This window comes from Varroa destructor, unplaced genomic scaffold, assembly GCF_002443255.2.
Source record: "Varroa destructor unplaced genomic scaffold, Vdes_3.0 BEIS01000002.1, whole genome shotgun sequence".
In the NCBI taxonomy this organism is placed as follows: domain Eukaryota; kingdom Metazoa; phylum Arthropoda; class Arachnida; order Mesostigmata; family Varroidae; genus Varroa; species Varroa destructor.
This window is the reverse complement of record NW_019211455.1, coordinates 40725343-40753068: the sequence shown is the minus strand read 5'-3', so window position 1 is coordinate 40753068 and position 27726 is coordinate 40725343. Positions and strand designations below refer to the sequence as shown.

General features: G+C 39.0%; 1 protein-coding gene across 3 annotated transcripts in view; it reads left to right on the top strand.

The window, feature by feature from the left end:
* Positions 1-26643, top strand: part of LOC111245249 (trypsin-1-like) — a 31437-nt gene extending 4794 nt beyond the window's left edge. The window contains exons 2-8 of one of the 3 annotated variants that reach the window (XM_086978519.1): positions 1463-4499; positions 17336-17818; positions 19619-19699; positions 20065-20257; positions 21152-21270; positions 23214-23323; positions 25656-26643. In XM_086978519.1, coding sequence (XP_086834645.1) covers positions 17522-17818; positions 19619-19699; positions 20065-20257; positions 21152-21270; positions 23214-23323; positions 25656-25797 — 942 coding nt within the window. In that variant the 5' untranslated portion in view covers positions 1463-4499; positions 17336-17521 and the 3' untranslated portion in view covers positions 25798-26643. The other 2 variants (XM_086978520.1, XM_022793365.2) reach the window with 2 other exon arrangements.
* Positions 26644-27726: the final 1083 nt, after the last annotated feature.

Below are 27726 nucleotides of genomic sequence, written 5' to 3'. Positions count from 1 at the left end.
CATTGCTATGATAGAGTATAAACAGAAGCGAATAGAAACTTAATCGTCTTTAATTCAATCATATTATATTCAACTCTAGTTTGCAAAAGCTGGAACTTCTCAGCGCCGCCTTTTTTTGGCAGTGGCTGATCAATTAGAACAAAATACCGTAAGATAATATTCCAGCGAGAATAAACTATCTAAACAGGTTCCGTAAATTATATTTCTGTTTCGGTCACTCCTGTCCTACTTTCCTAGATATTCCGTAGCACCGCGACAAAGCAAGAATGCAGAAAATAATTACCAACCTTGACCACGATACAATTATTCGAAACCGTGTTATTAAACCGCGAGATCACAATAGCACGTCACATGGAGCGTAGTCGTGTTTTGCTCCTAATTCGGCTTAATTAAACTCTTTTTAAATTAATTAATTAAAATTAAATCTTTTTGCGGTACCGGTAAGGAACTATTTGTAGGAAGATATGACAGATGCAGCGTGACGTCAACGTTCTTGCCTTATTCATTTCAACACGGTTCGACTCGAGCATCTTTCCACTATTACATTCATGCCATTATGTGGATAAACAATTTACTGGGAAAATACCACCAACATACGGTCAGCCACTGAAGTTAGTTAGATACTTCGATCCATGAGCATCGAAATTAATGGATCGGAAGTTTGTGAAAAAACGAAACGAGTTCGTTACTTAAACGTCTCGAGGTTTACGCGTGATATTGCCGTCATCTCACTTCATCACAAAGCAAACTCTTGATCCGTTGACTTGTCTCTGCGATCTATGTCGTTAGTTCACTGTGAGCGATACTAGAAATTATCTCATTCTGAGATCAGCTTTATTGTAGATTATTTACCAGGATGGCTAAATTGAAATAGAGACTGTATCCTATTCGCAACCCCTATATGAGCAACGTTTGGCGTATATTCGTTCTATATATTGTAGCAGACGGCTAATTTTGGCGAAAGTGGTCGTTCGTAGAAGAAGACAATTTTCAAACACTGATAATCTAAAGGACTGATAGCTAACTTCGACAAACAGAACAAAGAACAAGACGGCGGTTCGATTTTGCTTTTACTCACATAGTGTAAAATAGGCTCAATCAATATGAAAGAACAGCAAATACATTGTAAAATCTATATTTCGCTTGAACCTATGTTAACTTGTATTTACAAAGTTGTTAAAGAAACAAGTACCATCTTTTCAATTAGCTAACACAATTTATTTCCACTATTACGGGACTTTACTACTGATATAAAGTTGGACACTTGTTGTTCACCAGGGGAATGCTATATTATAGCTAATTACAATATTATCTTATATTATAGCAGTTAGATTACGATCACTTACCGATAATCTAGAATCATCAAGTTAGCATCCCTTTTTTTTTTTTAATTAAATAAGCGCACCTACACACGTCCTTAAAGGCGCAGTAATCTAACCACAAATGTCCTCCATAATTTCAGGACTCTCTGCCTCAGAAGACATACGGAGTGCTTGCGTCTTTCTATCCAGAAGAGGCTCGGCAGAAGGATAATACAAATTTCCAGACCGGGCTCGTATTCGCAACATATACAGCGCTTGGCTTTCCCTCACCGCCGATAGTTGGCTATATGCTGTCTACAGGAGTTTTCTCGAAGATCTTCCTTGTCACAGGCATGCTTACCTGTGGAGGCTTTTTCGCCGTTATGGGCTTCTTTTACCACGTACCAGCGCGAGTCCCATTTTTCATTGCTAACTTAATAGAGGCCCTCGGGGCATCGATCTGCTCAACTTGTTTCTATTCGATCATTGCCGCCGAGCTCGGTGCCACCATAGACCGGAGGGCGCTAGACGCTCAGCTGACCTTCGATCTTATAGCGATAGCGTATGCGCTTTCACTAGCGAACATCGTTGTTGGGCGACCTGGAAAAATACGGCATTTCGCAGAGCAACATGGGACCTGTTTTTTTCACCTGTGCAACCGTCTACGTCATCTTGTCGATCACGTGGGGTTCGTACATCCAGTGGGTTGGTGACCGCCGATATTCTGTGGATGACGGGGCCCGACTCGCGGCGTTGGGTTCGTATCTTATGCGACCAGTGGAAACTGCCGGAGTAGAAGTTACGCTGAAGCTCCAGCTTAGTGCGCAATGCCCTCTCGGTTTAGGAATGAGTGCGATGTACACTTGTTCGACATTGCACGAAATGCATTGATCAGGTTTTTCTGATGATATCAGGATGCACGGGTTCATCTCAGATATTTTTATGGCATGTAACGGCCTTATCGGGCCTGTTATGAGTGGCCTAATACACGATGGGTGGGGTGTTCGTTCACCTTCGAGGTGGCAATTTATTGCTTGTTGGCGACAGTATCGTGCGTGATGTTTGGCCTCTACTTGGATCGACGCGCAGAAGCTTAAACCACAAAATATTCTCTCAAAGGAGGACTATGTTAACACTGCGAGATATTCTAAGACGGTTAAAAATGAGAGAAGTGCTCAGGCTTCAACAAACAGAAAGATGACCTGGGTTATTATTACTTGCTTTTATACTGTTATTCGCTTGTGTTAGCGTTGGGCGTCGGTATCCAATAGTAAGTATTACGAATACCGTGGTCTACAAATGTCTGCTGCAGACTTAAATGACATTATGTTAATATTGCCGTCGTTTCAGTTGGCTGTATGCAGAATTCGAATCACCGGGGGGTATGGGGTATCAGCCAAAGGCATACGTTTAAAAGGGGCATCCATGTGTTGTGGGCTGTATCTACTGAAAACTTTAAAGATGTCCGAGATTTAGTTGTTTGATTCGGGAATCAGACTATGTCATCGATAGTATTATTTTGTTGGTCTTACAGTATGGATTTTAACGTGATTCGCTTTTGCTCGCCCATTGAGAACGTCGTTGCTAGCTAAAAATGTAGGGGTTTGGCTATATAGAATCGGATCTAGATACCTCCGCGTAACGCTAAGACTTCACCGTACAAAGAGTAAATGATTATAGGTCTGATTATGTAAGTTACACTTAATCGTGATCTTTGCAGTAGCTACATGTAGCTAGCCAGAACATTCCGCAAAAATGTATCTCTCGACAATATGATCCAACTCGAATATTTGAACTGACCTACTTCTGACGAGTATTATTGACGTAAAAGCCTTCGACCAATTTCCTAATAACTTACTCATATCACTAACTATTAGTTAATATTTATACATAACAAAGTGTGCAAGGTTGCTGGAAGGGGCGGAATAGAAACTGGCTCTTAATTCATTACCGATTTGAAAATTGTTGTAGGTTTGTATCAGAACGCCGAAGCTTACTTTCACCATTAGTAAATATGAACATTTCAACGCTTATACATACATATCTGTTTATGGGACCGCGTAAAGGTGTTCATGATCCCTTCATAAACTCATGTCCTATGCACAAATCTATAGAACAACAAATATATGAATAGTTCTGCCTACTAAATGTATGTAAAGAGTAAGATAGATTTACAGTAAAAAAATATTAACCTAGAAATGAGAAAAAATAGTATTCCTATTTGAAAAGAAATAGATAGATTTCCGGCTGACATAGATGCTATTCCAACTGTTAAACCACGGTGTTAAATCCCAAATTGTTAAAATGCGCCACAACGGCAAACATTTTATCTTTTGCTCTATTTTTGCCCTCTGTGCCTTCTTGCTGCAAGTTGTAGTTGGGTTCAGATTTTTTTACATGGCCAGCATCCGGTTGATCTATCTGGGCTGAGCGCCAGAGTTGCAACACGATGTATGTTGTGTCGAATGGTTGTAGCCCAACAGCGACCGGTAATTAGATTACAGGAGAAGGTTCTGCGCGCGACTACGTACATATATGTGCGAAGAAGTCTCATATGAACAGAGTACCCTATGAATGGGAATTGTACGTCTGGGTGATTTATATAGCGATTGCAAAATATAGCCTTTACTTTTGAAACACAGTCTCGATCGTCAGCAATCTCTGCTAATAGTAAATCAGCCTCGCTATCTGTTGTTAATTGCCATATAGATAAATGGCATGATTTCCGAGCGCAAGGTTACGAAAGTGTTTTCTTGAAATTGTCACGGTGGCGACTGTGGCCCGATACATCAACTCGTACCTTGTAGACTGAGCCGATCTTCACGAAAGAAAGAGGAGTGACTTACTGGTGTAAAGCCATTCGATTAAACTCTATTTGTTTATGCACGGTCTGCTTTGAATGCGGCCCGCGAACACAAGCTATAAGACCGCGGCAGTCGATATCCGTTACCTCGTAGTCGTCACACCGTGAATGAAGATACAGTCTTAAATACGTTGTGCGCGTTTACTATCTCGGATTTACGCAACTGAAATTTTACTACATCGTATGAATTAATACACAAAGGTGCTAACTTAAGACAACGAGTCGTGCCGGAGAAATCGACAATGCGTGGCGCATAGGCGGTAATTGGCACCAGGCGAGCCATTGGTAGGGGCCGGCTTTTTGCCTCTGAAGCTGGCCTAAGAGCACGAAGCTAGGTAGGTCACCCATCGTATTGAACTAGATATGTCTCTATAGAACCCGCTAGTGGTGAACGCTTCATTGCTATCGGTCCTGATGCAGGCGTAACGGACACACTTGCGAAAAGTCCGCATAACTGGTCTGTGATCAACTACAGATGTATGTATATTTCTACTAACTGCTTGCCATATATGCATGCAATATCTGGCATAGTGACGATTATTGACTAAGTAGATTGTTACGTGGCTTTGTTTCGTGCCTTCCGTGCCAGCTATGATAGGCTATGAAGATCATGTTCTGCTATGACAATCGCTCAGAGACTTTATGGCCTAGACATACGAAGGTCGTTTTAGAAGTTACGCAATAATCATTCAAATATTATTGTCTAAAATACGTGCTGCGTAGAAGTTATTGTGAGAAAAAAAATGTATCTGTACAGTAAAGCATATCAAAGCTTACACAAGATTCCTATGTTAGATATATGAATATATAGAATATGAACCATTCATTGCTATATACAAATTTATATATCGATACCTTTCATAAACGAAACAACAGAACTTCATATGTAACTAGAATATTCGGCCCAAGGCCTGGCAGTATTTACAACTAAAACATCACAATCGATTCATCCTTACGTTGTCATAGTGGGTATTGATACGAGCAGTGATTTTACAGAAATGTCTCATCAGCGCTGGCTTGTCTGTTAAATGACAAGGTATCACTGTTATCACTTTCTTCAGCTTGGGAATAGCTAAAACCTTTATGAAGAATTGTTGTTATGTAAGCTTCGCAATCGGCCTGTCTCGAGAAGCTTTTTCGAGAAGAGTGTCGTGCACACTAAACGTGCTGATAACATAACGTGCAAAAACTATTATTTATTGAACACCTGTTTTTTTAATAGTGAATTTAGAATTTACTCACTTTTTAACACCTTAATAAATAAGATAATAATCTTTGTACAAACGTATTATAAGTGGGCACCTAGGCTATGAAAAGGCTTTTTCTCACCCATGAGTACAGCAAATGGATTTTCTATGGAAATTCGATTAGTTTGGGCACTCGAAGATTTTTCGAAGTTATATTGAATAATTTACTAAGATCGTTTGTGATTTGATCTGACAATAAGTGCTTTTACAATATGGTACTTGTTAGATAATTTTTGATGACGTAACATAATGCTTCACATCAGTCAATATATTTAGGCAAAATTTACGTAAAGTTCCATCCAATCGACGGTTTAAAGGACGTGTCCAGATGTGAATATAACAAAAGATTCCATTAGGCCAACAGCACGCCACCTTAAATTTGAACTTACATATTTCAACTTCCATGTTTCATAATAGATAATAACAATAAGCTAAACAATGGCTGGTAGAGATCATAAACGGCTTTAGAGCGTAAACTTGTTCCTATACGCAAGGATTGCTGCCACAGTTAACGCGGAGCATGAATTTGTTATAACTGATATTCACACATGAAGAATATCTGTTTTAAAAACTCAGAATTTTTATATTGTGTTTCAATTAACATGCGGTATCCACTGGTGTTCGTGCCCAATTACTTAGGTAGATACATTCGAATAGATCCGTTTGTAGCTGTGATTTTTACTAAAAACGACAAAAAAAAACTCATTGATTGAACGAGTGTGAATCTTTATTTCGATTAATAAAAAAATTGACGCAGGGTCATAATGTATGTGATGCGAGTGTGGAAAGTTATGCCCTTTAAAGTCTGGTCGCTATGGGATTAAGTATAAATCCGTTGAAAAATTGTTATCTCAATTTGAATTTTTATTAGATTCCTTCTTTGACCCGAAAATTTCTCCGTTTAGGCTAGGATCAAATTTTTTTTTCGTGAAAATAACGCTAATTAACTAGGATGGAGTCAAGCAAATGCACTTGTCGTGTAATGATGAAACCCTTTCAGAGGTGAGTTTTTCGGAACACCCCCGTACAATATGATAGAGACCATATGTATTGATAATACAATTGACAGAAGACCAAATGCCCTTCGTCGCGGTAAGGAATAGGCTTCAAACAGAAATTTGACAAAAGCACAACAAACTTACTTACTAAAATATGTAGCTTAGGTATTCTACCAGACGGCTAGCTTCCAGCACCAAACGGCTAGCTTCCAGCACCAAACGGCTAGCTTCCAGCACCAAACGGCTAGCTTCCAGCACCAGACGGCTAGCTTCCAGCATGAAACGAAGTTTGCCTATACTCAAATTTGGACCACGACGTGACCCTAAGATTAGCAGCCAAATACGTAATTCAATAAGCTATCAGAGGGACAAGCGATTTGACTTACGGACAGTATGATAACTTAAACTTTCTCAAAGGCACCATGGTTCCTATACCCAAACAGTTAGCGACTTTTCCGGTTTATTTGAATGTTCCTCCATGCACTATGATCGTTGCCCCCGTTGGCTGTAATATCGATATATATATAGTAGCCCGTTGACGCAGCTATGTGTCTTACACCGGTTAGGGCTAACAATAACAATCTAGATCGCCTTGGGTTCACTGAGAAATGCGTCTTCAAGCTCTTTCTATAGCAGACATGATACAGTCAAGCGCTATCGTTAGTCCATAATATTTTTTTCTAAGATGGCACAACCTAGACTTTCTGGACAAAAAAATGTGCAGATAAATCTATACGAAAGATTGTGACATCCTTTCTGTGTTAAAGCACCTATTTATACAATATTATATACCCTATGTATAAAATAAACTTTTAGATATATATATATATACATCTAAAAGTTTATTTACAACATGTGGGACTTGCACGGGGAACGTCTAGTAAACAAAGATCACCTTTAGGCACTCCATTAAAGACAGCTAAGGAAAATTAGTAGGTTTATATAGGAATTTCCCGACAGAGCTAAATGCTCCGAGCCTTACATTATCAGATCGCGTCAACCTCGAGGCAAACCTTAGATAAGAGATCGATTGTGGTTGCCCAGGCAAGACCCCTATATTAAATTTAAAATAGGTATACTGGAGCCTTTTTTTCAAGATGGACATAATAACGTCGAGAAAGAGTGTGACCTTTTGTGCCCATTTTCTGTGTTATCTGCAATCTAATTATCATATTGTCTAGACTTTAATAAGCCAAATCAAACAAACAATTTCTAGGTTTAAAAACACACTCCAGAATGTTATTGGCATAAACAATTTGATTAGCTACTCATGAGAATGTAAGAACATTGTATCGCTATGTTTAATCTTGTTTCATTGTACCTGCAAAATATGATATAGCTTCTCTCATAATGTTCAATTAAAATTGCTATTCGTATTTAACAAGCTTATAGTCTTGTTATTCCGTCGTTGAAAGTTGTAAAGAAACATTATACGTGGTATTTCGTTTGACCCACGCAAGCATTATAGTAAGATGGTAAGGAAGATGGTAAGATAACGTTGGCACGCCTAAGTTGAGATCTGGTACCTGTATATTTATGTTTGTAGCCAATAATGTATTTATTGTAAGGACAACTATTACTCAGGCATTATTTATTTGTATAGATTTAAATGTTGCACATAAGAGACTGCTGGCCTTTGGGCAAGCATTTTCAACTAGTCGATTTAAAGAGCGAGTGTCCAAAAGTAGACGGCTTTGTGGTCACGTCAACAAGGTTCAGTTCAGGGTTTATCAACTCTGTAGCTTCGAACAAATGTTGCTTCCTACCAGTTGTCTAACTCTAGACTTATGGAATCAGTTTCACAGACTACATCTCGTCCCTGCCCAGTGTTACAGCAATACACTTACTCTTGATGTAAATGCGGTTACGATGGGTCGTTACAATATTGAAGATTAGTACCGAAAGGAAACCTCTACAGATTTCCTTTGGTATGTCCGTATTGTCAAAAGTTGCGCTCATCCCTGGGTCGCAGTCCACGGGGCGCTTCTAGAAAACAGATATTCCAGTTCGAGTCCTTCTACCCCTATACAATATGATGTAATGGCGAATATTTAATTCGCTACGACCGCCGTGCATCGAAGTTCAATCAGGTGACTGATAGCAACAAAATGACCATATCTTGGTCCAACAATCTGGCTTGAAGTAAAGCTGTGCTCTATCCATTTTATTGTTAGGAGATAGCTATAAGCAATCATTTTTAGCAGTAGCTAAAACAAACATTTCTAGTAACCCGAAAGTATAAGGGTTATTTTAGAATTAAGCGTTAAGGTTGAGTTGTTTTATTTCGTGTATTTTTCGATATGGGCAAAAGAAACTGCAAAGGGCAACATCCAGTTGAATTTTTCTGAAGGAAGAAATCAGCCGAGCTAACTCTTCCCGACAGGGTTAGGCCCTATCACAGAAATATAGCCCGGCAAACCTGTTTACTAAGTATTAATGCCTTTGGGGAAGGTCTCTATCAAAGAATTGCATTGTGGCTTTTATTGCTGTCGAAAATTAAGACAAATTCTTTTAGTATAAAAATAATTCGAAAAGAAGAAAAATTAACTTTTTTTTTTGTGGAAAAACTTCAACCTATAGCACATTAAAATGTCAACTGTGTTCGACGAAATCGATCAATAGACAAGAAAACCGTATCAACAGGTCCATGCCCGCAGGAAACCCAGCAACCACTTTAATTACGTGCTCGACAGTCAGTGATTAGTGTGTTATTATACCACTGTTCCAAAATAATGATAATACTATTCAGCAATACTGACTTCGACTTAATTACTCTTGATTGAGTCATAGGGTGAGCTATTTTCTAAAAAATTAGGATTCACCAGAAGAACCGTTACTCCACCTCTATGACCCTTATAATTTATGTCTTTTTTAATGTTCTGCACATTTAAAGACGAGCTCTGTTATCCGAGGCATTTACGCACGGGCATTTTAGTTACTTTTTATTGTCAAATTGCATGTTTATGCCATTTGCTTTAAATATTTCCATTATCATTGTATTTAAATCTGATCGTTGTAAAGTTTTTTTTTCATGAACTTATATTGAATTCTAATCTATTCACTATAAAATCTATGAGGAAATATTAAATTTCACAGTATCGGCTAAGAGCTGACTGAAGCCCTATTTTAATGAACTATCTAGTTGAGTTTAATGTATGGAAGTGGTTGATTACAGAGGGCAAGCAGCTCAACAAGGAACAGCTGATTGGCCAAGGGGGATGGTTATTTATTTGAGCCAGCATTTTTATTGGAAAAGATTTCACATGCAACTGTGGAAGGGTGCGTAATATAAGAGGAACAGTAACAAAACTGATAGTCCCAGTAGAAGATTAGTGACCGGTAGACAAAGGGCAATTCCTAATATCCTGTAAACTTTACTACAATATAAATTAATCACTGAAGGATGATAATATTAATGAAGTAAACGAGCCTGCGGTAATCCAGCGTGTGAGCTGAAAACTTCTTTAGGATAGTTTTGAAGATGTGGGTGACAGTGGTTTCGCGTCAGAAGAACTTCCACCTTGGTGATCGAAGGAAGTTCCATAAAGGGCAACGATTTGTTCGCGGTAATTGCGTAATGTAAGTTTACCGCGTATTATATAGCAAAACGAAAACCATCTTTGTCTGCAGCGTAGAAGTGCTACGTGAATTATTTTACAGGAAGGCCATTACGGTCCGTGATAACGAGTATAGCCAGCATAATAAGTAAAATATAAATAATACTCATAGTGAAGCTACTGAACGCGCTGCTTTAGTATAATCCCATACTGCCCCTTATTAGTTGTCTGCATAGTCAGATGTATACACTTAAGTCGATTCGTCTGTAGCTGTAGTTTTCGGCAAGGACTGCCAGAAACCATTTAATAAAATACAAAACAAATTCATACTCCATCGAATTATTCCGAAACTTATGCTACGAGATTCGGAAAGTTAAACTTTTAGACTAGTTAGCACGTAAATTATTACTTAAATAATAAAATACTTTGGTTACATAGAACGCGTGACGTAAGTTTTCTATGCCTTTTACGTTTCAAAATAACTCAATGAAGTATTTATCTTCTTGTATATATGTATTGTTTTTCATACAGGCCAATTTTTCCAAGAAACACGTTCTCAACGTCTTCTCATAAATTGACTCGCACAAGAATAGGCACGAGATAGCCAAGCGCGACTACGAATCTATAGTTCTTTTCCCAAAATGGTACGACACGGACCTTCTGGAAAAAAGATACGGATTATAAATTTTAGTTGATGGCCATGATATGATCCCTTGGGAGTCAGCGCTCATTGAAGTCTCTCGACATCATTGAGACTTGTATAAAAAAAATAGCTAACGGCGAAGCAGCGTGACTGTTTTAGACAACTAGTATTTCGAGTTAGTAAACAGCTGGACTAGTTTTGAATAATAACTTTAGGCGCTTCTTTAAAGGCAGCTAGTAAGAGTTTGGTGAACTTCTCCAACAGACCTGAGCGTTTCAGGCTAGCCAGTACCTCAGCTACTCTTGCTAGGCATTACCTATAAATGAATCCGAAAAAAGCGATAAAACGAATAGCTCGTTTCATTAGGAAACGAAACGTGCCTCTACGCCTGATCACGAGCTTGGACCGTGTCACGAAATGTTTCTTCGTCTAACAGGTAAACCTTTACTCTGAAACGGGGACTTCTACAGATAACAGGCTAACCATACCAGGTTTTTGTCTCGCGAATATATTTAGCTATCTTTCAATTGGTTTTCTTTGCCCTTCTTGATATTTCCTCACTATCTATCAAAGTTGAGGTTCGATAATCGACCTGCTCGTTGCTGATGGTTACTAAATGTTATGTTAGGTTACCTCTCATAACGCTTTCTATTAGATTACGGCAATCGGAATTGTTCGATATGACACGTACTTATGTCCAAATCAATATCGGAAGTCAACCCTAATGAGCTCCTGCCTTCAAAAATAACATTTGTCTTTATGGCCTTCTGTAATTCGCAGTAAAAGAGACAATATGCCGCTTTTTCTTTTTTCACACATTTTTTCATTTGACCTACTGTCGATAAGTTAGGGTTACACTTTTACACAAAAAAAAAAAATTGTACATTTTTTCCCAATTAATTTCATAAGACTTCGCTGAGCTTAAGGTTACCTAGAAATAGCAGTGACGGAGCGACATACAATTGGTGTGGTTGGAAAGCTCAAACTTCAAAAATTTAATTTTTTCCTAGAAAAGAACGCAAGAGTATTTTCAAAATAGATCTGTTCACTGTGGTTTGGTAGGCATAAGGCTCAATTTAGAATGACCCTATCGAAATCATCCCGCACAGATAGTATCCTTTTGCTTAGGCTTGTCCAAACTAGTCCGGCACTTAATTTAGCTAAGGGGAATCCGCTTTTCATTTTTGAAAGCAAACTTTATAGCAAATTAAAAAAGCACAGATGAAGGTCTTCAATGGTTTTACCGCTTTGGAGAGGTGAGTTTTAAGGAATGGTCGAAAATTCGAGTCATAAATAATAGATACATCATCTTTCTAAGCCTTCAATATATTCACCTCGCATAATGTGTGAAACACTCTAAAATGTGTTTTTTTTTTTTTTTTCATGGTAAGAGTCTAATATTAGCAGTAGAAGTCATTTTCCTGGCGTACTTTTAAATTTAGCTCGGAAAGGTGTAACGATATGATGATGATGAAGTTGCAAGTGAGGCACTGAGGAAAGATACTGGATAGAGCGAATGAAGAACATCTTGAAAGGAGACATTTATATGATTTGACGTCGTTTGAGCAAAAATATTGAGAACCTTAAAAACATAGAAAAGCAAATTACAGTTATTTAACAGCTCTGAGATTGTTATTACTTTCTGCAGAAACGTACTAGTCGCCACGGTAACATACTTTAAGAGGTATTTACAACAATAATCTTAGCAACAACAATATAATTAGCAGTATAGAATGAATAAAACGATTCCAATATAGAGATAAAATGGAGAAGAATTTCTGTGTCTCTTTTTTGTGTTAGTACCAGCTTGCTCTTAGCTATTCTTCTACGTACGGATAGGTCATCTAGAAAAATCAACTACCACATGGTTTTTGCGCTTTGCATAACACGTATGATTAGAAATCATTCGCGAATTGGGATGACCCGTTGCTGCAATATGAGATGGGTCATTTAATAACCAGTTTCCGGAGGGTACCGCTGTCCGGTTGTGCTACGTGGATATGGTTTGAAGCAAACACCATATGTTAACAAAATTTCTTTTAATTTTTTTTTCTTATGGGATACATAAATATGATATATTATGCCTGGTGACTTCGACATTGCCTGAGGCAAATCTAGTATATAACGTCCTTTGTTTATTGATGCCGTGCTATGTCCGCAGCCAAAACGGAGCCACCAAGCTAAACCGACTTTATAGCGTATCATCCGATAATTTGTATACAAATGAGAGTATTTAGCGTAAAGAAAAATGCTCCTTTGTTCCGTATGTATTCACACACATAACAACTAGTGTTTAAAAATTAACAATTTATACGAAAAAAATGTGTATGTTGTCGCTTTTTTTTTGCATCTGATACAAGCCTTTTAACAATGTCAAGCTATCCTGGAAGATTGCTGCGCCTCTTTTGTCGAAAATTGATGACCAAGTCGTCCGTCAAAGCGCAGTGAATAACGGGTTTACCTACTCGATTTAGGGTTACATAGCATCCTAGGTTCCTAAGATAAACTTCGTTTCGTGCTGAGAATTAGACTTCTGAGGTAATGTCTAACGGAGTGAGCATTGGAGGAAAAATATTTTTTTTAGCTCGTGCTGGGTGGAAACAGCTGGGCCGTTCCTAAAACAGAGGCTATCCCATGGATAAAGTGCGTTGAAAATTAGACGGACGATCAACTTGTGCGTTTCGACTTAAGGAGAAATTTCTGAGAATTGTTATAGCGGGATTGAGCTATCCACTTCTATAATAACGGTCGCTTCTTGTGCTCCATTTACCCAACGGTCCTTTCAACAATTGACCTTAGACTAACGTGTGAAATAGCTACACTAGCACCGAAATAATCCACAAAATACTAACACTGTTTTAATAATTTTTCTTCCTATTTTTATTATAATTATTATCGAATTGTTATTAGGAAGCCGCCATGTATACATGCACATGAACAGGCGGTGGCTCTGTTTCAAGCGACGAACTTGTATGTGTTATAGCGGTAATTGCATGTACATATATAATTGTACAACAGTTGCGCACATACAGACATAATGTAATATACAAATCATATAGGCACCACCAGAACAATTAGGAAACGCGTCTAACTCACACGCTCTACTGTTATTTTAAGTGTTATTCAATCTTTTACTATCTACCCACAATAATCCAGAAGAAATTTTTACTTTTACTTTTTTTTTTACCAGAAGAATCTAAATCATATATATATATATATATATATATATATATATATATATATGGTGTCATAAACGTTATTTAACGTCTTTAAAAAGTTAACCGTTTTTGAAGGGTGCTTGCATGTCTAACGTACCGGCGTGACTGGGGTTTGACCTCCAAGGGAAATGCAGCCAGATAGCAAAAATATCCGATGTTAAGGGTTTAACAATGAAAAAATCGGTATCGTTCCCATGCTCTTATCCATGCAAGATAACGAATATTGTACAATCAAAGAAAACCTAATCCTGATCATAGTTTTCAGTTCAAATATTCGGTACGTTTTTCAACGGTAAACAATTTTGCATATCTCTGTATAGATTATAAGCCCATTATCTAGTCGATAACTGTAATATTAAGGTAAACACAATAATAACACAAATTTGCAAAGGATATTTCCCAAATCTAATTCAAAATCCTATTCATCTAAGCTTTAATTTTATGATTGATGTCTTATTATTATTTATCAGACTGTTATAACATATTTTTTCTGCAAAAAAAAAAACGTATCTATTCAAAATAGCGGCGCGTCAATAGGACGGCTGGAAGTAAGTTAAGATGCAAGGTCAGGTTTTTCAAGGGCCACCGTAACGACAATGGAAAATCAAATTCAAAGTTGTTATTACGCCTAGGAACGTTAATCGGCTGCGTTGCAATTTCAATGAACACTTCAGCCGTCAATTTTGCTATTGCATAATATATAACAATGGGAACATAAAAGCCTAACACGCTGAACACGAGTACTGTTCCATAAACTTAAAATTAAGTAAAGATGATTGTTTTAGATTAAGTTTGAATCACAGCTAAACACACGTGGCTGATTACGGCTTTTGAATCTGAATCAGTTCCGAAAGATATGTTACAAAGGGCAAATCGTCTTACACGCCCCAAAAAAAATAGTCAAATCTTTAGGCCATATCGGTTTATCTTTGTGATGGCGCAGTGGTAACGTGTTTACCTGTTGAACTTAAGAACATTTAGTAGGTGGCGTTTAGGTTAAAAATTAGGCGCAGGTAAGAAGCCAGGTGTTTGAAATCATGCTTACCAAAAGTACCGGATTTTCGATCACCTATAAGGGCGTCTATAGTCTGAGTGGTCCAAAAAACTCGGAGAAGTTTCAAAACTATAAGTACAGACTTCGAAAGAGGCACAACAAATCCTCACGCACTATTCGCCTAGGCAGAGAACCTACGAAATGAAGGATAATCATGACACGGCTGTACTACAGTTTCTACCTCACTCGCCAGGCCTTGTTCAACCGCAAGCAGTGATGAACTAATTGATCGACTTTATTTTGTCAACCTTGCTACCTGCCGTACTCGGTGCTCTTATCAGAGTAAATCACACCTTTTCAATAAAAAGAAAAACAAAAAGGATTCGCTCTCCCGCAGATGTAGTCGTCTCGGAAGGCAGATTCGATATAAATCAGCAAAAAAAGAGTTCATTCCCTTTCACGTCGAAGGCATTGCTGAGAGGGGCGAATACGCGAATCGTTTTAACACTAGCTGGATTTCCTGCACAAAATGTAACCTCAACGATGCAGAACATTCGACCAGCGGCTTTTTTTGTTACTGCTACTACTACTACTACTGTGACGTTAGCTTTAACCTCTTCAATTCTATGCACAACAAAAACATGTCGAACAAAAAGTCTCCTTCAGGAACGTACGGCGCAAACTGCTTTCGTAACGTTACATTTACATAATGTCACCATTCGTTCTAGAGATTAGGGGAGCCGCTGCCGCTACCATAACGACTAGCCAATTCAACTTGAACGTTTATTGTCTCACCTATGGAATCAGTAAGTACCAATGCACGACTTGCTCTGCTCGTTACAGGGCACCACGAAGCCTAGTGTTTACCAACGCGAATTAATTAAAATGCCTTCTATATGTTTACAGTTGTATACAGGGTGAGGTAAAAAGTCTCTGGATATTTTCCAAGCAACCTTTCCTGACAGCTGGCGAAACAAGTCTCTTGAAAGACACCGAATCAAGATTGCTTAGGTGGTGGCAGACTTTTTTTTTTTTTTTTTTTTTTTTTTCGGAACTGTTCTAAGACCTTCGTCTCACCCTGTATTTTGCGACTATCACCAATTAGCCAATCTTATGCTATCGTTGATGCGCGTGAGCCTGTGTGAAGCAAGTTGTGTTATATACCATATGGCCAAGTTCGAGCCAGAGAAAAGATAGTGGTTCATCTGACCCTACGTCGGCAATATCTCCCTGATAGACTGTTTAGATCGGCAGTAACAACACAAAATAATGATGATTGCTGCAGTGGCGGCGGATGTGATGAATTTTCAACAACGTCGTCAGCTTATTACATAACGTATATTTTTCACATAGCGCGGAGCTCCGTTGACGCTTCCGGCTGCCCGGTCGACGACGGGGCGCCACCAGATTGCCTCATCACGGCTCCTATCGACAAGCACTGATCGATCCGGCCAAGCAATATCCACACCGAAGGCCACCTTGATGCCAATCTAGTACCATAATCATCGCTAACTAAACACTTCGCCTTGTAGACTATTACGGTTACAAGCGCGACGATTATAGCCAGCAACAGTTTCGACTTATCTCTGTCTAGGCGCTGCATGAGTAAAAGCCCAATATGTAACTTACAGGCATAGACTGCGCATTACAGGCGCGAACAAGCATCCTATAATCCTATGGCGGTTTCATCAGCCTTCATGAGATTGCGGCTAACATTGCCCCACATCTGATTTATTACGTCGCATGCAGTTGTAGGGGGTCGCCGAACGACCTCTGCTAAGTCCGCCACAGCGCCTCAGTCTGAACGATGATGCAGTCGGAGACACCAGATATGAATTGCTGCTTAAACGGTGTGCAAGTTTTGTTAACTACTAGCGCCGATGTGTAACCGTGAGACATTGCCATACCATTGGCAAAATCTGGTTGGGAACAATAACGATTTTCCATTTCTATTCCACTGATAGATATCAGTATGCACAACGAGAACTACTACGATGAGTTCTACTCTGACGGCGACCGACCTGTCTTATCTATTTGCATACGTCGCGGTGTTTGTCAAGGCCGCCACCCAACTTGGGAGAGGAGGCTAGCAGCACGAGCCGCGGTGTGGCTGAATGGGGAGCTCCGGTGCTCACGGACAGAGCCGGAGTGGCGTAGGAGCCACTGCCGCCGAGCGGTCGCGCGGGCCAGCAGTAAAGACGACGTGAACGATGGCGGAAATCATTGACATAAGACGTGGATGTCGCGCGTGAATTAAGCGCTCCGTTGTCACTGCCGTACGCTTATCTGTAGCGTGTCGTCCATGTCTGTGCTTGTCCAATAGTGTCAGATCTCATTGCGTGTCGACGTGATTGTTGAGTACTTAGCTATCGTGTGTCAGTACAACTTCGACCTTGTCTCGGTAGGCGACGGGCTAAAGTGGTCGTAGCTCTATATACTAAGGGATTTTTTGTCCGATTATTCTTTGTCTCTTACCGATAACTCTTATAACCATCACTACTGCTGCTTGTGCAGGATGGGAAGCAACAAACCCTCGGAAAGATGAGATGCGGGCTACTGGTTCAGCTCAACGTTGACGCACCGCATACTACGCCAATTTGATAAAAAAAAATATTACTAAATGTTTGATTTTCAATCGATGCGCGATATTGTGCGGATAAACGTTGACGCCAGGTGTCTGGCAGCGGTACTTGAGTCGTAATGACCTTTCAAAGGCACTGTGAACTACGCCATCATCTACGATGTGCTACTTCGCTGCTCGTCGACTTGAGATTCGTACCTTTCGTTATTGTTTTCCTATCATCTCTCGCGCGAGTTCGAGCCTCATGTGGCAGGACAACAGTGCCCTCAGATCGCGAGGCCCGCGTCGTAGGCGGGGCCGACGCCCAACCAGGAGAATTTCCCTGGATGGTTTCTCTTCGAGTTCGAGGAGATCATTTCTGTGGAGCAACTATAGTGCATCCCAAATTCGTCATCACGGCAGCTCATTGTGTGCAGGTACGGTTATCTAAACGGATTAAGTCATTTGTGGATTGCTTATCTATTACTAAGTACAATCATTTTACAATATATATATATATATGTATATGAATTCTAGAATAGAAAGACAGAGTAGGTTTGCGGAATTTGTCACTTGAAATGTGCTTAGGATACTACCCTTGCCACAACTAGGCTGGACTGGCTTTTCTTCGTTTATGGACGAGGTTATTCATTACAAAGGGTTTAGAAATTTCACACTACCTTTCACATGTTTGCCTTTAGTGATCATTCTTATCTTTAATGATTATCGAACTGCGATAAGGCCGATTGAAATCGAGGATTATTTTAAAAATGAACTGCTACTTTGTTTCTATGTTACAATCACGGTCACGAGCCTTCGAACTTCTAAAAGGCCCTTTGAAATTTTTTTAACTCTCTAAGAAGTTACTAGTTTCCAGGCCAGATGGCACAAACACCCTAAGTGTAGGCACATTCCGTTCCGCGCTAGGCCACTACTTGAAGCAATGCTAGACGACAGCGGCGGACGTAACGCTTATATGAAAATAATATAAGATTAATAAAAAAAAAAAACCTTTCTCCAGTTGCCATCAGGCCATCTCATAAAGACATCTTACAAGGCCTAACTAGTTCATCGTACATTGTGTATACATCATCCTTTAGAGCTAAGTCGCTATAACTCGATTCGTTTCTGTGGTGTTAGCTTTATTAACAGGTTTCTCTATATATTACTATTTCTAGTTTCATAGACCACGTCCGTACGAATCACATCGATTGACGCCGTTCAAACAGTTTCCCATTAGTTCTACATCATGCCATATCCATATAGTTTCATATATTGATATTGGTTGTCTATATATAAAGACCAGGATAAGACCTGTGTATTATGAAAAGGGGTGGTAATTAGCTGTCGCAAAAACACACCCCATATCACCGGCTGGCCAACTTTGCCAAGGTTAGCAACTACCCATCCCGCTACTAGATCGTTATGAAGCGTCGTAAACAACGCTACCAGGCAGGTGACCGTTTGATTTCATTGCATTAAGCTGTCTTCTATTTCGTTCCATCTTTTCCAGTCAGCACTCTACGTTTTGAAGGAAATCTTACCTTTTCAGATCCGTGTTCGTGCGTAGAAAACTCGTTAAGATCTAACGCTTGTCGACATAAATTTATCTATTTGGCACAATACAGTTTCCGAATGAAACTTCTTTAAAGCCTACGAATTCAGACCGGTTCGATCTATTAGTTTATATGAAGGTAACCTTTATCGCTCAGGTTCTAAACGCTGTAGGTTGGACGCAGATTCGAAACAAACCGTACAAATCAGCGATATCCTAGGTCAAAAGGCCTAATGTGCTTCTACGATGATAAAGAGTTCCAAACGTATCGATAGTAAAGAAAAATTCTAGAAAACCAAGCAAATTTCTGGACGGCTATTTTCAATCGGTAGTATACATAGAATACCTAAAAAAATGTCTTCTTTCTTCATCTTTTTATGCCATGAAAAATAATCAAATATATTAGACGATTGTTTACACTCAGTATATAGATAACTGCCATACAGCATACCTATGTTTACGTTCCTTTCCTACAAATATGGTTGAAACTGGTCACTGTTATTGGTCCGCTATATCCGTTCGTTTGTCATATCGGTTATACTCATTCTATTGATCGTGAGGCCTTTTTAGCATCTTGAGTGAAGCCTCAATTAATAACATACGACTCTGTCTGTGCATATTACCTGACATTTGTTTTTCTATTAACTTCACGTTATTAACTTACATGGCCCTCGTTTTTCAGGGCCGAAACCCACGCCTTTTTACAGCGAGGGTCGGTGAGTATAACATGGCTGAGACGTCTCTTGTTGAAGAAGAATACAAGGTACGCATGTATGCCCATGCTGTCAATATAGATAATAGGAAAACATGTTCTCAGAATGCTGGCCTGTAGAAATTCAAATTGATCGAATCGAATCGAATGCGTTTCTGTTTCTACACGCTCCCATAGAACTAGGTTAGATTTATCGCAAAATGGCCGTCTTAAAAAAGTTAAATGAAACAAATCAACTGAGTTCTTCAGTTATTTTGAACAGTAACAGCGGACTAAAACAGTAATTTTGCAACTTAATAAAGCCATATTAACTTGGATAATTAGTTCCCTCGAAGTATGTCCAGACACCACGCTACATTATGCGACAATTTTTTTAGATGTTTCTAAAATATTCGTAACTTAACCTCCCTTCATAGGTTAACAGGATCTACGTCCATCCAAACTATTCACATCCCAAACGGTACAATAACGATATCGCGCTTGTGAGGTTAAATAATAACATCACCTTTAGTGACCAGGTCCAGCCCATTTGTTTGCCCAACGACCCTCAGGACGAACGGCTGGGTCGGAATGCATCTGTTGCTGGATGGGGCAACCTCAAAGATATTGGTAATACGTCAAATATACGAATAACATAATGTCTTATATAGATCGGGGTAAAAGTCTGTTGACCGTTTGGGACCGTCTTTATTTTACATCTCTACATATACATCTGTGCGATGAATTTTTTCAAAGCAGTCAAGAGACTTTTGTTCCATTCTGTATTTATAGCGTTTATGAAGGAGATCAATAGCGCCAATAAGCAGCTCAAGCGTAGTACTTCCCGTCTAATAACGCTGGCGTAATAAACAGTACTGCTCAAGTATAAGGTGCTTGATATCAAGTACACTATTTGAGAACAGAGTTAAGCGTAATAATAATCATTTGATTTCTTATTAGTCGATGTTTAATTTGACAAAAATCACCATAGACCCTAAACTGTAGGCTGTTAACTTGAACGCTATAATCTAAACTTCTGCATTAATTACCGCATAGAACTTGAGCAGTTTCGAAATAAGTACTTTGTTAATCTAGAGCACCAATTGTTGAAAACGCTAACAATAAAAAAAATGCCGCTAAAAAAATATTAAAGGCAAAATTTATTCTCGCTATTCGTATTAACTGCAATTATCAATGCTTCGATGCCGTTTTACTTATTGTCGCACATTTATGGGACACAATAATGTAATGATTTTCTCTAATATTTTTTGTATGTTTAAGCATAATGATAATAATAATAATAATAGTAATTGCTGACTATGGTGTCTGTTTTGCAATTCAGCTCTTTATAACCTGACGACGTTTCCTGAACAAGCGGTAGTAAACATTTATATGGATGATAGATTAGCGTTAATCGGTTCACGGTAGAAGCTTTACTCGTCTTGGATCCTACCAAGGCTATGATGCACAGTAATTAAGGGCAGCAAACCAGATCTTGAAGACACGGAAATATTATCGTTTCAGAGACCATCACAGGACAAGACATCTTTAACAAGCTTCGGCCTAACATTCTGCAAAAAGTTGATCTTCCTCTAGTCAACAACAGCATTTGCAACCTGTGGTATAAGCAGGCCGGCAAAAAGGTCAGGCCTATTTCTGTAATGCGTTCCCAATTGTAGTTACGTTTAGATTTTCCCATGTCCATAACAAACGAATACGAGCAAATCGTCTTCGTAATGAAATAATATTGAGATGAGAGCCAGTGGATTTCCAGCAAAATCGAACCCTACAGATTGCACGTATAACAGTACTAGTTAGCATTAACACAAGCAGTAACAGCATCTATTGCTCCGATTAACCGAACAACAAGTTAAAACTTACCAACTTAAAATAAGTTACTCAATTAATCAGGCTGCTAGAACTAAAGAAATACTTCTAAAAATACTATTTTAATATAGCATTGCTCACGCTATCATCATTGCAAGTGTAATAGCTGATTCGTGCCCACGTAAGGACACTGGCATGGCCCTGATGACTCTCAGCTTTCTATAGGTCTAATGAAGTACTCCTTATGTACAACATAGAGCTCATATTATTCCTCAGAGACGTCCTCGTGGTAATGTCTTACGTCTGACGTTTGAGATCTTTTTTCCTTTTCTTACCGATCCGATGTTTTGTTTTGTAAAGGGAATCATATCGAGAAAATTACGCAGCAGTTTTTGTCCATGCCTGTCAACAATGAACCTAACCATCTTTCTACGAGTATCTAAAAAAAAAAAAATTGATCGTTGTCCCGAAAAACAGCAAGCGGAAGTAAATTTGCTCTCTGGAAGTTAAGTTTAAGGATAACGTTATTTTAATTTAAGTTTATTCTTCTTCCTATTCAAAAATATACGCTTGGCAATTTTGAGAAAAACTTCACCGCATCGTTGAATGGATGGCATTGTTTACGAGCTATATTTCCGCTAGGAATTTCGTAATTACGAATTCGTTCATATTTTTTAGGTGTTTGTACACTTTACGATAAAAAAACAAAAGACTTCATACGATTTAATGACTTACGTAGACTCAGCAAGAGGTGTCGATGCTCATTAATTGGCCGTTGAGTAGGTAGACCAAAGAGAAAAAAGCATTATTTCTGTTAAAAGATCATTTGACTCGAAGTCCTGGCTCCATACAACGAAATAAGCATGGTGTCGTGGTGTCCAATAGTAGACTACCGAGGTTAAAAGTTCTGTTCTAGACGGATAAAAAATACGAGTCTTACAATGATTGAGCTCTGCACGACATGCTCAGGGAACGCCATATGAGTTAGCCTGCTTGACAGCCGTCCCTATCATCGGTACGGTTCTGATCCGGACAAATAAGCTACACTTTAACTTGATTTTCTATCTGCTTCTTAGCAAAAATGTATTTCATTTAGTAGCAAAAATGCTTGAGACCGCCTCATTGTTGGGTTGTAACACATGGCGGCATATTCAGTTCGAATAAGAAATCTCAATAATTGGAGAAACATATCCGTAGCTTTCAGATAAGGTGGTGTTCATTATTTGATAGATAAAAATTAAATCGCCGTTGTGCGCTTGACGGCTAGACAAAAGACGACATCATATTCGCTCGGAATAGAACGGGTATTTGGAAATACATTTATATAGAACACATAACGCTTATAATACTCACGGAAGTAGTCGCTTTAGAAGTCCAAGCACGAAACTGAAACTCGCCTATATGGCAAAAGACGGCAGAAGTTATAGCCTAACTTACCTCGCACTGTTTTGCCCTCAACAGCCGAAAAAACACAAAGGTTGCACGGCCACGAAGTCGAGCGCATGCACCTCAAGGCTTACCTGGTAGGAGTGGCGAGTAAAGAGATTCTAGAGTCAAGAGTTATGAGGCACTCCGGGCGCCCGAGGGCAGGCCAACGACCAAAAACCTCCAATGGGCGTCATAGCCTCTTACAGTTTCTGCCAACGAAATCCCAGAATAATTCGTGGCAACAATAACATAACTTCGTCGATCAAACAACAAGATTATTTATTGTGCTAGTCATTGTTGATCTAATACCTAAAATGTTTCGATCTTTCAGATACGTCTGATCTCGTCACAGATCTGTGCTGGCTACGCCGACGGAAACCTAGACGCGTGTCAAGGCGATTCAGGTGGACCACTGATGGTACAGACGGACAGTCGATTCAAGTGAGATTCCAAGTGGATATTGCACCAGTCACTTCCTCAAAACCTTGTCTTCCTACAAAATACAGAGCTTTGCTTTGTATTTAGCAGCGAAAACCATATCCGATCCATGACAATTTTGGCGTCTGCCAATCAATCGCGAATTGTTCGCTGGTTCAAGTGAGCGAGTTGTTGTCTTTAGTGGTGACTGCTGTGTGTGCCAATGTATTTTTTTGTCTATGCAGAAGAAAGATCAAAATTAAAAATACTTTTTTGAATATCAGGAAATATATTTTTCTCTAAAAATTGGATCGGCATTCAATGAAGTGCGCAAAGCCTCTAAATCGTTGTCAGCAGTTCATCTTATCGAAAACCAGCATCTGCAGAAACATCCGTATATACATAATGCTGAGATATCGATCATAAAAAGATCAAGTACAAAGCTTGACCGAGCGAAGTCGAAGGATACATAATTAGCTTGTTGGCTAATGGGATTCTGCGTTTACGAATCTCCTTCTGAAGACATGTCATAACGAATAGGTAATCCTGGCTAACCCCCTGGATTATAACTTGGTATACTAGAATACGATAGGCTTTTTAGATATCGCCACCTGGACCGCTGGCTTTGCATACATTAATCTAGCTCAATTCCTGGCCACCATTGTTACAACGATCCTACTTTTGATGCACTGATTGAAACATTAACTCAGAAAAGGCTTTCTAAGATAGGCTCATTTACAATCTGGGTAAATTGTTTCGTCGCTTCCCTTCGAATTCGAAATTCTGTAACGTGTCCATCTCTTGTCATGGGCCATCTGCTGCGCTCACAATGACGTTTAATGTAATACCTGTATATCGATTTGGACAACATCTATCTTATTGTAATGAAGTATTCTAGTGAAATTTAGCCCCGTATTGAGTGTTTTTTTTTTTTTTTTTTTTAGTTTAAATCCGAAATCATATTGTTTAACTGGGGCATGAGTTATTTAATCTAATAACCAGTGTCTCGTAGTAATCGTATCGTTAATGGAGCGCCATCGATACCGATTTCTTTTCCAAAACGATATTTAAAATGCAGAAGTTCGATTAACAGTAGTTTGCTAACACTTTCTTCCTCGTGCGTGATCTTCATAGACTTTCCTAGCGTTATGAGTATTTGGAACGTTGCAATATTAGGGAACACATTTCTGTTCTGCGTATTCACGCATGGATTCAAGAACCTAACAAGGTAGAGAGGCCAGTGAAAACAATCGTCAGGCAGTGAGCAGGTTAACGATTATCCATCGCCTTTTTAAATACTGTTAAAGTATCTCTACGATTATATTCGAGCCCATGCCATTCCTGTGTACTTCTAATTCATAGATGAACCCATTGCCAGTACGCCATAACGACGTCGCCGTAAACAGTCCCGTAAATACCAAACGTGTAATTAGCAGGAATGTATCAAACGCTCTGGCTTTCATTATACGCCAGGTAGGGCTTCCTATCCAAACCTTAATCATCGAGAAAGATCCGAAATACAATTAGAGCGTGATTCGAATGCAAAATCCAAATGGAAAAAATAATAGAAATTTGCTAACCGTTTATGTACCTTACATAGACTTTTTAGAAGTACATATTCTTCAAAATAGGCCAGGTTCGCTGATTCGGGTATGTGCCTAAAAATGAACATAATTACTCTCATCGCAGAAACTACGACACTTGATCAAAGGGCGTATCGCTCACTCAGTTCTTATTCAGCAGTTCTTGCTTAACCCGCTAAGTAGCTTAAGAGATCTCACTGGAAAAAAGCGTGTATTTCTATTTTCGACCTGTAGATGGTCTGAGCAGCGAATACGTTTAGCTAAAAGCGAAGTTTCATTTCTCTATTCTAGCGATGTACCGTACGATCCTAATGCATTATAGAGAGAACGGTTCTCGCTTTCAGAACAATAAATCAGCCAGCTAACTGATTTTGGTTGACGTCAATATTCTGTGCTTAAGAAAAAATACGTCACAGCGCCTAAAGTCGTTCTCTGTCGGATAAGGAAAGATCTTTCCAACCGTTTGACGGAAGGTAACCTATATTCTAATTTTTGGCAAACAGTTATGAAAACTTGCAGTTATGAGAATTATTCGCAACGTTAGGCATTACATTAAACATCTACCTAGCTCTTAGCAAAGCCATCACCATCCAAAACTTATTAAGCAGAACCCGATCAGTAAACCTAGGCACGCTATCTGAACGTCGATCACCCAACACGTACGATTTTTTCCTAGTTATGCCTGATGCAAACGCGGCGTCTCGCTGACGTCGTTCAACGGCTAAACTTTTTCTATCTGTTTAACATCCCACCGCTCTGTGGTTCCCTTTCAGACTCGTTGGCGTCGTTTCGGCCGGCTTTGGATGTGCTCGGCCGCTTCTGCCGGGTCTGTACACGAGAGTGAGCTATTATCTCGGTTGGATAGAAGAAATCATCACATCGGCGGATAGTTCGGATAGGAAGGATGTTTCGTAGTCGCTTCTTCGTAGACGCGCAAAAAAATTTCTTTTAGCTTTATTGTACACCGCATCGCTGCTAATGGAGTTGCAATATTGCCGGAACTTTTTGTATTTTCTATCTATACGGTTCTGTAGAATTTCGAAATTTTACGTCGTCATGTGACATTTTATTCATTCATTCATTGATATTTCTCCGCACTGAACCTTCAACAGTGAATACCTTTTCGTAATATGGAAAAAAAAGTAGGACCTGTTTACAAATGTTAGCGTTGGCAGTATGTTATGATGATTGCATTATTGTGTAACATAGAGTACAGAAAACCAACTTGTTTTTGTGGGACCCTCGTATTGAATCTCACTGTTATGAGTGCTTTGTTTATTGATACATAGTGTTTACTATTATTATTTGCAGCAGTAGTTTTTTTATCGCACTAAGCTATTCATGTAGAACATCTACAGGGAGCAGGTCAGATCGGCTGAAATATTAAGGTTTCGGTGCACTTCACAATGTTCGAAGTTTGAAGTTTTCGTTAATAATCGATGCTGCGATATTATACCACCTAAAAATTTATCCGGATAATGACAGGTTTGAAAATATGCCTGCGCTTCATTTATCAATGGTTACGTATTTTCTAGTCAGTTAATGATTGCTTAATTTTAACCGTTAACTACAAAAAAACCCAGTTTTATCATGCAGCTTCTAGTGTTCCAGAGATTTACATCGTAAACGCATCGCTACCTACACAATGGTACATTATGTCTGACTACTAGATAAATCGTTATATGATTGATATATGATGAAAACTCTGCTTTAATTATTTCTAGAAGGTATGAGGTAATAAACTTAACCACTTCGTAAGCACTTGCCTTCGTTTTTTTTGTCTCTATAAAAGCTTTGTCTATTAAAGCGTAGATTTCGTAGATTCAGCGTGGGCTGCAAAATGTTTCTCCTTGACAATCTGCAATTCAACATCTTTTTTTTTTTTTTTTTTTTTGCAAAGACCACTTTGTTTCTGAAAATACAGCTGTGTATTTATGTTATGCTCAAGTACTTTACGAGTGTATTGTACCGTTCGCCGTGTGTCGACCATTTAACCCTCTCTAAATAAAACCATGGAAACTGTCCACTTCGTTTCACTTACTAATACTTTCAATCTTTATTACGTACTTCAGTGGATTATTATGAAAGGCTTCGGCTACTTAACGGATCAAAATAAAGCCAACCTTCAACATAGTCGGTTACTACTCCATATAAGCTACCAAATGAATGGAGACATTTGAGACACGGCTCTGGGCAGCCTTTTAGGATCGGTGATTCAGCTGTATTGTTTCCCCCCATTCTGTCGGTAAGAAAGCCCTTTTATAAGGGTATACGTGTAGTAAGGTATTCGAAAGGCAGGGTGATCGTCATCATCCGCTATTCTTCATACCAAAGAAAAACGGCTTTTTCTATAATAAAATAGAAAACTCGTCACGATGAAAAGTGGCGCTCTGTTTCCAGAATTCGAGCAAATATTAGCCATTATCTAATGTGTTCCCGTGGAACGAATCCCCACTAGGATTATAAATTTGCCATTTTAGCTGAAATCGATGGTGTACGCTATTGTCAATTTTCGCGGGGCTTCTAAAAGATTCGACGACGAAAAATCTTCCAAAGCGGAAGATCCTTAATAAAATTTGGGTTTTCAAAAAGCTCGAAAATTCATTGGAAGCGGCTAAACAGTGCTTTTTAATAAACTAATTCCTTTTTTTTTCTTTTTTTAAATAATAGTTCTTCGTCACGAGTACGTAAAATATCAATTACCAATTGGTTCGTCTAGATAGACTCCAATAGTTAGCTTTTTTTCAGAGTCGCTGCTCCTTTTTACACCTCTTATGCTTTCGGGGCTTCGTATCCTGAAGACCTTAAGCTTCCTATCAGTCCAAAATTTGATTCCATTTTATA